Source organism: Myodes glareolus, chromosome 5, assembly GCF_982192425.1.
Source record: "Myodes glareolus chromosome 5, mMyoGla1.1, whole genome shotgun sequence".
Taxonomy (NCBI): domain Eukaryota; kingdom Metazoa; phylum Chordata; class Mammalia; order Rodentia; family Cricetidae; genus Myodes; species Myodes glareolus.
The window spans coordinates 50,277,671-50,290,123 of NC_142030.1; the positions used below are offsets into that span (position 1 = coordinate 50,277,671).

Here is a 12,453-nt window from a genome sequence, read left to right on the forward strand (position 1 = left end):
TAGTAGTCAGTAGCTCTGTGGAGCAATACTAACCTTCCTCTACAGCTGTCTGTACGTGAGTCATATATACAGTATTTATATATAGAGAGAGTGTCGAAGAATCCTGCATTCCCGGCAGACCCTCCGTACAAGGGGAAGACCCCGTGAGTGGGTGTCACTAACCCATACAGCACTTAGCAATGGACACTTCCCGGATGAAAAAGGGGTCCCAGTCATACAAACCTAAAAGTAACTTGCAGACACATTCAATGAAGTTGGGTTGGATTTTTTTTCTCTTCCACTTATTTATATATATATATATATTTTTTTTTTTTTTAGATCAGGGGTTGGGGAATTCAAGCAATGATAAGTTTCTTCTATCTGGGTGTCTTCAAAATATCTCCAGGGACTTGAGGGACTCTGTCCTGCCTTTCCTGGCTTGGGTGGTAAAGATTTGCCCAAGTCTACATGTTTGTGAAGCCACGAATGTGAAGAGGATGTTTTCTCCCAGGCGCATGTATTTAAGTGAGTAACAGAAGAAGAAAATGGCGGACATACTTGATTGGTAACCAAGCTACTTTCTAAGGCTACTCCCAGATCACAAAGAATCCATATGTTCCTCAGCTGCACCAAAGAGGCACCAAAGAAAACTTAATATCCCAGCACTGCAAAACAAAAACAATTTTTAAACCCTCATTCCAAAGAAGATACTTCTTTTTACATTTCCAAAAAGGATATTTTTGTGTGTCAATCATCTTAATAATCACTATCATAAAAGTGCTGTCCGTTTGCACATTTGGAAGTCATGCAGGGCAAATAAATATGGTAACCTCAATCTTGTTCTCAACACTGTGCTTTGAAATTAGTACTAAAACCCTCAGTATATTTTAAAATTCTGAATATCAAAACTATTTTAGTAAAGAAACAGGATTATATCCCAAAATTCAGCCATTTTCCCCATCACGAGATCTCTTCTCTTAATCAGACCTACCCATCGGACTTCTGCTGTCTGCTGAGCCATGAGCCAAGGAACTTAGTGTTCCTTGAGGAACAATGAGGAGAAATACAATTCCCTGGGCCATGAAGGCCGGCATGTAAAACAGCCAGAGCATAAAATCTAGTTGGGGCAGCTAGGGCTTGGGTTCTGGCTGCAGCTGTTCGTCATGTGACTGGGGTGCTAGTTACTTAAGCCAAGTCACGTGACGACTGGTAAGATGGAAGGTGACTTTATTAAGGCATCAAATATTGTGCCCAGCACTTGATAAGCACGCTACAAAGTTTAACTCTAAATATATTAAGAAAAAAATTCCCAAGAAATCAAAATATCTGCTGATTAAAAAGTAAATAAAATAAAGATGAAGCCTAGGTGAGAGGTGTCGAATGCCTCAGAACTGGAGGCCTGTGTTGGAAGGAAAGGGGGGTCCCTTCCCAGAAAGAGTGGACTGGTCTTGGAAGGCACCCCACCCGTTCTCAATTTCCATATGCAGACAAGAATACCTGAAACAGCTCGCGGAAATCTGAATTCTTGTTTCTGGCCCCAGTCCCACTGACTGGAATCTCTGGAGAGAGTTCTAGAGCACTGGTCACTTACGAAAGCTGCCCAGGGGATCCCTGTGTATATCCAGGTGAATCGAGTGTAATGGAAAAGGTCGATTTGATATATATGCGCATTGTACAGAGTTTTCCTTTCTGAATGGATGAAGATTTGTTTTCCCAGAACTCACTCTCTCTTCAGGTCTTACACTAATAACAATAATAACAAAGCACTAAATTGTAAACATGAATCCAACCGCGTATGACCAAAGTATTTGTGCATACCTCACAAATCTAAATGTCAGTTTTTAATCCCTTTCCCCGATCTTCTCTAAAGCTGTGTTTAAGTTCCAGCATAATATAGCAAATGTCCCAAAGGGGAAAAACTTATCAGCCAAGGGTGCATCCTATCTTTACTCTTCACACACGCTGGATGTGAAAGCCATTGCCACATTTTGCTCTCAGATGCAACAGATTTTTCTTCTCAGAACCTGGCCTACTCACAGACACACAAATTATATCTTCATGTACCTCCCCCTTCCTAATCTCTCTCTATGTATACGTATGTATATGTATATATGTATTGTGGTGCGCAGAAGGGTACATATATACATGTTAGTTTGTGTGCGGAATATGTAGTGTGTTCAGTGTAGTGAACAGTATGCCCTGAAGCATACAGCTTTTGTCTTTGAGTAATAAAGGGTATGGGGTAAGTATTTGCAATCCAGATGTGTAACTCCATGTGGTTTACAGAAAAGGTTTACTGAGACTTTAGGTGCCGGTGAACACACAGGACTTGGTGTACGAATGTGGCTCTTCACCTGGAAGAGCGGGGCTTAAAATAAAGCCTAGCTTTTGCTCAGTCCAGCCGTGCAGGCTGTCCATTTGATTGGGATTACCCCTTAACTGCTTAGTTATTGCTGTCCTAGACTGACTACTTACCTACTTCTTAGAGAGTCAAGTTTAATTACAAAGTGCTACAAAGAAAGACCTTGGCTTTCACTTCTTCCCCAGCCCCCTAATTTAAAATCTCCTCACTCACTGTGCCAGCTTCCATAGTGATACCACTGCTTTTTTTGTAGGCTCCCAATGTATCCAGCCCTTGTGATATTAGTGCAGAAACTAAGAGTTACTCAGTAACAAATTGCACAGGACACGGTTCTCTAGAAAGGAGAGATACTGTGTTCCTAGGGGTCTCTTGTTTGTAAGTTTACAAAATTAAAAGCATAAGAACCGTATCTGATGATGGGTAAAGAACTTTTTAGCTTCATGCATTTGACTGGGTTTTGGTTAAATTTGGTCTTCCCTGTCATCTTAGAACAAAGTTGTACACAGGAACATAATACATTCTCCCCATCCTATCTTCTTGGCCTTACCCTGGAGATGTAACATAGATCAACCAACTAAACAATAAGTACCAGCCAGCCAGCCAGTGTCCTCTGTGCCCTTGTGAGATTTACAGATATCTTGAATGTGAAGGGAAGAGTCGGCTCTTTGTAAAGTGAGACTGTGGCCAGGGCACCCCCAAGTTCCAGCATGCCCAATCTGCCTAAATGACAGGCAGTTGAGATACTATTGAGGGAGGCGGGGAGGATTTCTTTCTCTGCTGGACTCGGTCCCAGGGCTTTCGTCTCCAATTGGTGAAGCTACAATAAAGCTTCTTCGTTCCATCCCAAACACTCAAAATCTCTGATGACTCAGTTGTACCTATGACTATTTTCATCTCCCTTAAGTAAAATATTTAGGAAAATATCAACACCCTAAGAAAACTGTGAAGTCTTTTCTCGTGCATTGGAGACATGCAATTCTTTTTGCCATCCTTGGCTTTACAAAGTTAAGTCTCATGTCTTTTTAACTAATGGGCCAGTTTTATCAACAATTATTTAGAAATTGGGGGAAATTTAAGCATTCTGATATTTTCTTGTGCTAAACATTGGAGATCCCATGAATGCCACTTACTTTAGTGCGCAATTACAGGCTGTGTTCAAAAGCAATAAAACATCTCTTGCTAGAAAAATCCAACAGTTTGAGCCTTTGGCTCACAGACCAACGTCCCCCCTCGCATGCTCTGAACCAGTGGGGTTTTACTATACATTACAGTAGCAACAGCAGGGGATCTAGTTCCAGCCAAACCATCCTCAAAGAACCGTACATGACTTGATTTTTTCCATTTAATTTGCAAACCAGCCACATGTTGATAAAGGAGAAGTAAGTAAAGTGAACTCTCGTGAAAGAAGAGAGATGGCCCCTCTGTTCTGCCTCCTAGTGGCTGTTAGAATGCCCCTCCAATAAGGAATAGATCACAAAAGAGCTTGGCCACCAAACAAACCCTTCCATGGAGAGAATTACTTCCATTATCATATTTCATATTCCCAGATGCCTTCCCATCTTTTTTTTTGGTGAATGCTCCGGAAAGTGTTTCCAGTGCGAATACTTTACGGCCTTGAGTGGGGGAGGTGGGGGGACAAGAAGAGGCTGGCAATGTTTGTTTTCCTGCTCTCTTTGAAACCAGCGAATCAGGGCCTGTTGACACCACCACTCATTCTGCATGCCCCCTGCCAGAAATGATTAGCCTACATGCATGCGTGCCTTTGAAGTACATTCACATCGGGCCCAGGCTGATGCGAATGTGACCCCCTGAGACCCTGCACAATGATTTTCAAGGACCCATGTGCATGAAAATGAGTTACTTCACTGATATTTTTTGGTTTTCAATGTACATATGTATCTAAGCCCCCGAAAATAAGTCCTAACCTTATTCCGTGTTCTCTAGGTTAATCCTGATACTTCCTCTAGACCAGAAATGAAAAACAAAGGTTCCCTTCTGAGATAGACTCTTTTATCCAATAGTTATGTAGTAATTCTAAGAATGGTTTGCTTTCACTTAGTCTGATAAAGAGGTAATGTTTCAGTACATAGGGAAACAGGAATCCCTGGGTTTGGATGAGACCATAGACAGCTCATTCCCAGATATGGAAATGTGACTGAATAATAATTGCGAATTTTCAAGTTAGACCAGCAGAAAACCCATAAACGCAGTGAAGAAACTCCCGACTTCTACACCTTAGAGCAAGAACCAGCCAGCAGCAATGACAGAGCATGACCCAAGCCTACTGAGTTATTGTAAATTGAGCAGAAGTTCCCCATCTGGCAGCCCTATCGTGGTGTCCTCTGACCTCCGGGTCAAGAGCAAGGATTGCCACAGGGTAGCGCCTTGGATGCTGAGAGGCCCAGTCCCATCCAAACTGCTGTTCTCTTTACAATAAAATGAGCACCCCCCGCTGGATGCACAGCCAGTCTTGAGCAGTGAGGGTTGGCACACACACCTTCATCCCACAGAGATACTCATCACCTCTCTGTTCTTTCTCTGCCACATTTCAAAGGCCTTTGCGTGGTGGTCAGACTTAATGGTGGAGCATGCGGAGACGTTCCTGTCGCTCTTTGCGGTGGACATGGATGCAGCCTTAGAGGTGCAACCCCCAGACTCGTGGGACAGTTTCCCACTGTTCCAGCTGCTGAATGACTTTCTCCGTACAGACTGTATGTATCATCCTGGACCATTGGCTTTTCCTGACTAGCGTGCAGATAAACTTGTTGCTAAGATGTCTTTACTCCACATAAACTGTGAATTAGACAAAGCTCCTCCTTGTTTTATTGTTACACACACACACACACACGCACACACCCCACTACACATACTTCAAGCACCACACAAATGCATACTCCACACCACCCATCCACATACATAGCACACACACACTCCACACATACACACTCCACACACATACATAGCACACATGCATACATACACACACATACATACCACTCTGTACCACACCACACTACTCACACTTCACACACCACACAAATGCATACTACACACCACTCACCCGTATACACATACACATCACACACACTACACACATACACACACACGTACATACACATATACACATACACATCACACTCCACACACACATATACACACAATACCACCCACACATACACACCACACGTACACACCACACTCATACACAGCATACACATACATACCACATACACACACCACACCATACCACAACACACCACATTACACACACACACACACACACACACACCATGACACACACTCACACACAGGCTTAACTGTGGATAGCAGTTCTCTTGTCTGTTTTGATCATAAGAACCCACACGCTGTGTGAGAAGAGGTATCCATTCCTTGTGTTTTATTTACTCTCAAACAAATTAGTTAGCTTAACTTCCTTACCCTTTTCAGTTTTTATCAGAGGCTACTTCCTAGAAAAAAAAGGTGCCCCTAGCCGGGCAAGTACTTCAGTGCCTTGCAACAACGACAGCCAGGAGTTTGAGGAAGAAGGGGAGGTGGCAGGGAATGTTTTTTCTTCCTGGTGCCAAGGAGGTAGAAGAGGGGTAAGATAAAACATTTACCAGTGCTGTGGGGTGTTACTTCTCATAAGAGTGCACAAACAGTTACGTGACTTTGAGAGGCATTTCCCTTCCTCCAGACTCAAGCCTGAGCTCCGATGCTGCTCCTGTTTCTTCCAGTTTCCTTAGCAGCAGGGGGTTCAGTGTGGAAGACAATATTCTCTGTGTGCGCTGTACGTGGACAAAGGTGCTATGGTGCTGACAATGGTTTTGCTTGTCTGTTCTAGATAATTTGTGCAATGGAAAATTTCACAAGCACCTGCAGGACCTGTTTGCCCCACTTGTTGTTAGATATGTGGATCTGATGGAGTCCTCAATTGCACAATCCATCCACAGGGGCTTTGAGCGGGAGTCATGGGAACCAGTCAAGTAAGGAAACCTCTTTTAATACCATCGGAATTTGGGTACAAATGGCTGCAGAGCCATACGAGATGGATTGATGGTGTCGTAGGACTATCATTGTTAATATGAACGGAGAACAAGCTTTGTTTCATTTCTTAGTATGGCTTCCCTGTCTGAATGGGACAGAGAGAAGACGTGAGAAGTGTGTTTTATGAATGGGAACCTTGGTGTCACAAAAAATACAGAAGAAGTGAGGGATCTAACGATGGGTCTGGTATTTATTCTTTATGTTTATATTACTCAAATGCCATTTCCCACAGTGTTTTTCATAAGGTCCCCAGGAGGAGGGAAGTGCTGACCATAATATACTAGTTCTTATTGGTTACATATCCTGCAGGGCAAATCATGGGGGATTCTGTGTGTTGTTAGCCGCTGGGCAGTCTCAGTTATTGAGTGAGTCTGGTAGAGCCAGTACCTCCTCTGCTGACTGCCAAGAACTAGTCCCAAATATTCGGGGAAAAGACCGCCTAGATGGAGGCTTTGTGATACAGTTTGAAAAGCTCTGGTAAAGCCTAGCACTGTCTTTGCCTTGTTAGACTCCAGTTGTTTGGGCTCTTCCCCCCCCCCACCTTTCTTTAAGAAATGATTTTATTATCTGTCACCCTTTACATCTCAGAGACGTAGCAACGTGGAACAAAACACGGGTATGTGCTAGCATTTTCAGGAAACCCAGATAAGAACTCAAGGGAGTTTTCTCGGTATGGAATCCTTTTCTGTAGCAGGTTTACAGAGTAACTCCCTCTAATATCAATCTCTAGGCAACCCTGACTGACACAGTTTCCTCTATCCCTTTCCATAGTTAATTCCCAAGAGAATTGCTTTTTATTTGACCAAACTAAAAGCAGGTCACTTTAAAAGGTTGGTTTAAAAGCAAAGAAAGGTATTGGGTCTGTTGACTTTTAACTCGGGAGTCTAAAACTTGATCCTTAAGAGGATGACATTTGTGAGGAGGCATCTATTTATTTATTGGTCATAATATTCAAGTCCATTATGCTTTGGGAAAGAAGCCGTGAAGAGAAAAAAGGCGTAAATGAGTGATATTCATGTTTTGAAAATAGCAATGGTCTTGAAATAGCATTTCCTTGGTTGGGTTTAAATGTGGAAGGTACTACTGCCAACACACAGAAGAAGGAAATGATAACCACCCTTGGTTCCTAAAGAGCCTCGGATCTGGGGCCTCACCCTGCCGGGAAGGCAAGGGTCTGACTTCTAGGAACTTGTTTTCTCATCGTTAAAAGTGGTTCTTTAAAAAGTTCCTACAGGGGTCTGAGACTTGTCATGAATTCCTGTGAAAATGTCACTAAAGTCATTTTATAATCTGTTAGCTTCTTCAGAAGCCAAACATATGACTGCTATTCCTTTGGAAGCATTCAGTGTTCTTAGTACGACCAGCAGTAAAGATAGAATCAGAATCGCTTTCACAATTGGAGTCGTAGTCTGGGAATGTTTTGTTGGGGATTTTTTTTTTTAACTGATGAAGTTGAACTCACGGATCCATAATTTAAAAGTCTGAAACTTTGAAAAGAGTCAGTGTCATGCATCCCCACATCCATACCTGAGAATCTAGACGGCATGGATGTGGCTGTGGGCAGGAGCTGAGGGGGCAGGAAGTAAATGTTGGGCTGTCCAAATCATGCTGTGGTTAGTCTGTGGTTTGTTCAGTTCATATCAAAGAGGACATGCCTTTCAGAGTACGTGGAGCTATTTGAAAAGGCCAAGTGAAACATAAGCTAGCTTAATATTCCTTGTGATCACACACACATTAACTGATTGTTAGACAGTACGGATATTGTATGGAAGTTCTGAGGCGCAGCATGGCAGGGAGGATAAAAAAGTAGATTGGGATGTGGTTATGCGAAGAGAGACATAGCTCCCTGCTCCTCTGACAGCGCCAGGAGAGCGAGTGAGGATTTCCCCTGACCACCTGCAGAGGGCCTGCCCTCATCATTAATTTTGCCATAAACAACAACAAAAACTCAGAGCCAGGTTGTGGTGGTGCACGTCTTCAATCCCGGCACTCAGGAGTTAGAGACAGGCAGATCTCTCCGAGTTTGAGGCCAGCCTGGTCTACAAAGGGAGTTCTAGGGCAGCCAGAGCTGTTACACAGAGAAACCCTGTCTTGAAAACCAAAACCAAAAGAAAAAAAAAAAAAAAAAAAAAAAAACATCAGGCTTCTCCCCAACTAGGAACTGACTTGGGTAAATTTAGGTTGTCCAGTACTTTAGTGTTCTTGGTTTCTGTTTCTGCCGCATGATAATAACATACACATGCACACGCATTCATATATGTGCACCCACACATACATGCAAGGCTGCGCATGCACAATGAATAAAAGAGATAAAAAGAAAACATATGAAAATTAGTAAGCATCTTGTGTATTTCCTTGTATCAAACTATTGCCCTGTAAAGAAAAATGAAACAGCAATTATTTGGGCTTAATGGAACAGAGATTATTTGGTAGACTATGTAAGTAGCTAAGTCCCATGTTCCTTTACCTTGAAACGTGGCTTTCCATCTCTGGGAGACGAGTGGGCCTGTATCTTGTTCCATTATTCTCTGTGCACTGGTAAAGAATCCCATAGCACAGCTTCCAGCTACAGCCAAAGACTGTCTCTCAAGACAGGCCCAAGTGTTCAGTAGAACCCCAAGCCATAACCCTTTCCCGAGCATCCATCTAGGCAGGCCATAGGACTACTGACCTGAGTTGGCCAAGAAGTTTGCAGGTCTTCTGGCAGCCCTGAATGTGGGGTTTGGTCCCTGCAATAAGTAGGCAATGTCTCACTTAGCTAGGCAGTGGGAGCTCATTCCTAACATATCATAGAGGCCTCTTCTAGAGTTGCAGAGAACCAAGAAATTCTTTTCAGTGTGTGGATGACCCTTCTGTCACTGCTTGGATTCTCCTGAGAGCACAGAATCCTTTCTTGACTACATGATCTCCTGTATCAGGTTGGGGAGACTTAGGAGAATAGAAGCAACTACTACTTCTCAGAAAGTACGATGAAGGCTAGGTGGTGGTGGCGCACGCCTTTAATCCCAGCACTCGGGAGGCAGAGGCAGGCGGATCTCTGTGAGTGTGAGGCCAGCCTGGTCTACAAGAGCGAGTTCCAGGACAGGCTCCAAAGCTACAGAGAAATCCTGTCTCGAAAAACCCAAAAATAAATAAATAAAATAAAATGAAATAAAAAGGACTTATGAATCCTGATTTCCAAGCACTTACAAGTTCCTCCTCTAGGTCGGATATGTACAAATTAAAAATACCTTCCAACTAACACTCTTTCCCAAACTGACGGAGATTTGACGGCAACAAACAGTATCCAAGAGACACTTCAGCAGCTTGTGTGTGGTCAGCTATCATACATACAAGTATTTCCGAGTCTAGAACTCCTGACTCTAGGAGGACTCAGAAGGAAAAGGCATGGTCTATGGGAGCCTAGAAAACTTGATTGCCAGATCACATGAGAGGCGGAGGAAGAGAACCAGTTCCCACAAAGTTCTTCTGTGATCTCCAGGTGCATTGCCTGGCACACGTGGAACCACATTCATAACCATAACCATAATAAACTTGTTAAAAAGAAGTCCTGGGCCAGGAACTTTCCAGAACACTGTGAGTCAACAATGTCTCTGAATTAAGATCCTTCTTCAGTTGACTCTCCAAAGACTTGGTGTCCTCGTGTAGGAAACAAAGGTTTTGGTAACACAAAAGCTTCCATTGCTAGGATTCTTGGTGGCATGATTGTGCATGTGCGCACACAACTCCACATTCCCTCCTCTCCCTCTTCTGCATCTAGAACAGAGTAGAGCCTGGCATAGCAGTCTCAGCAAAATGTACAGGCTAGGGATTGTAAGGAGACAACAGAAAAGTAGAACTGTGGACATGGAGATGAGGAACAAAGACCCAGTCCAGATTGGGAAGTTATATCTAGTTGGGTCCAGCAATATACATACATATATACATACATGCATACATACGTATATGTATACATATATATATATATATGAATGGCTTTAATTATTAGCAATGTAAGTACAAATCATATAAAGAGTGTGAGAATGTAGCTCCTAGGGGGAATGAGAATGAGTTCCCACTAAGAGGTCTGGAAGGAAATCACTTGTAGAGAAGCATTTCATTTGAGGTAGGGTTCATCAGGAGGACCGTGGACACAGTAGAAACACGCAGGGGAACAGAGCACCCCAAAGCAAAGCTGAGTATTTGGTATGGGCTATCTATGGTGGTTCAAGCCTCTCAGATGTTTGGGAGAGTCTCAAATCTCAGGAAGTTTGGGATTCATTCTGCAGATGATATGTTCTCAATGGGGCTCAATAGTCCCAAAGTTGCGATAAACTATCTTACTCTTATATATACAAAATGTAAGTCTACATTCAGTACACAGAAAGCTCAATAGTATATTTGTGGCATTAAACCTTCATAGAGAAGGAAGATAGTGCTGAGTAATAATGAATAACAGGATAAGATATGATAACATTATTTGGGACTCTAAGACATTATCAAAAGGTACCCCATACCCCTAAGTAGGATTAGACTTAAGTACAGACATAGAGAAAATTCAGTGTACAGAGCACCAAGAAAAGACAGATGTACTTCATATATTCATGCAACAAATGGCTTATAAAAGTAGAACATGTTCTGTATCTAAAAATCTACCCCCATCCATAAGCTGAAAGCAGAAATATTTGAGAGATGATGTAACCATATCCCTTCCGCATGGAAACAGTCTTGATTAGAAACAATTCTAAGTAAAGGGCCCCACCTACATTCCCTGCCATCAGTAGAAATGAGAGCCACACACATCCCTAACACGAAATGAACGGAGAGAGAGCAGATGAGAATTTTGTACTCTCAGGTTCTAGAGCTGGGAGCTAAATGAAAGCAATCCCTTTCATCAAGGTCCCTACATGAATTAGAGGTGAATGTCTTATGCGTTACCAGTTACCAGGACTGCAATTCTCACTTCTTGTCCTACCCAGAGACATACACTTAAAGTTCTTATAGAGGAGCATGACTGGCTGGTTGTCCGGTAGTCACTGGAGGGCCCTCTTTTTATAAATAACTATTCATTACAGCTGTCAATGGTTCCCAGAGCCTTAATATCATAACTGAGTACTATGGAAAATTCTCCTTTAAATGTGCAACGCAATGCTCAGAAGTTACCTCTAATTGTTACTCCTTTAGTATCCCAGCTGAAACATTAGTAACATTAGGGATATGCTTTGTTTTCTGATAAAAGCAGAAATGTCATATTTTATCATTTAAGAACTAAATCATTAATAACATGTGCCATGAAGGAAATGTGTCTATTTAAGCCCAAGTTCACAGCCAAAATGCTGTATTTTACAATATGTTTTGATTAATATGAGTATTTTTTATTTTGTATGCAAAACGAAGCTCCCTTCCCATGTGTGTGCCCACCATCCACTAATATGTTTAAATTAAGTTGCTTTTGCAGACATTTGTATGTTATTCATTTCTAGCTACTTATAATTTGCTCAGAATTGACATTTTAACTTTCCAGGCTGCCATCTCTGAGATCTCCTAATTCCTTGATCATTATTCAGCGAGTGTGCCGTCTAATGATCGCATTTGCTTATATAGGCGTACACATGTCTCAGTGGAAATCGCCAGCGGATTTGTTTCATGGCAGTGTGTAAGGCTGAGAACCACCAGGGACTGAATTCAAAGGCAGATTCCCCAGTTAAACAGAGACACATGGAAGGAAAAGTTCCATTCTTTTTTTCTTCTCCCTAACAGCGATATTTACTTCGCTTTCTCCTGAGCAGCCCCGCAAAGGCACCCTGGCCACACAGGGAGTGATGGATCCCTCAGACACCTATCTCCCTGAAAGAAGAAGACAGCAAGCTCTCCGTTTTGCATTCTAGGGTTTTCAGTTTATATTCCTGGGCTGACTTGCCGTGGAGAATGTTTAAATGACTTATTTCTGGGGGGAGACAGGCATCCAAGCTATTAACCAGGTCTAGGCCCTTTGCTCCGGCTCCGCCCCAGAGTGATCCCAGAGGCAGCCTGGCCTCCAGGAGTCCCACTAGGCAAACAGCTCACCCGGAGCTGCTTTGGCGAAACTT

The 12,453-nt window shown here is 42.7% G+C and overlaps 1 protein-coding gene across 13 annotated transcripts in view; it reads left to right on the forward strand.

Moving 5' to 3' along the window:
* Cadps (calcium dependent secretion activator) overlaps nucleotides 1–12,453 on the forward strand; it is a 433,680-nt gene that overhangs the window by 331,720 nt on the left and 89,507 nt on the right. For 8 of the 13 annotated variants that reach the window (XM_085687936.2, XM_085687937.2, XM_085687939.2 and 5 more), the window contains 2 exons: nucleotides 4,896–5,052; nucleotides 6,183–6,324. In XM_085687936.2, coding sequence (XP_085544062.1) covers nucleotides 4,896–5,052; nucleotides 6,183–6,324 — 299 coding nt within the window. Of the gene's footprint in view, nucleotides 1–3,699; nucleotides 3,721–4,895; nucleotides 5,053–6,182; nucleotides 6,325–12,453 lie in introns of all 13 variants that reach the window. The other 5 variants (XM_085687935.2, XM_085687926.2, XM_085687927.2 and 2 more) reach the window with 1 other exon arrangement.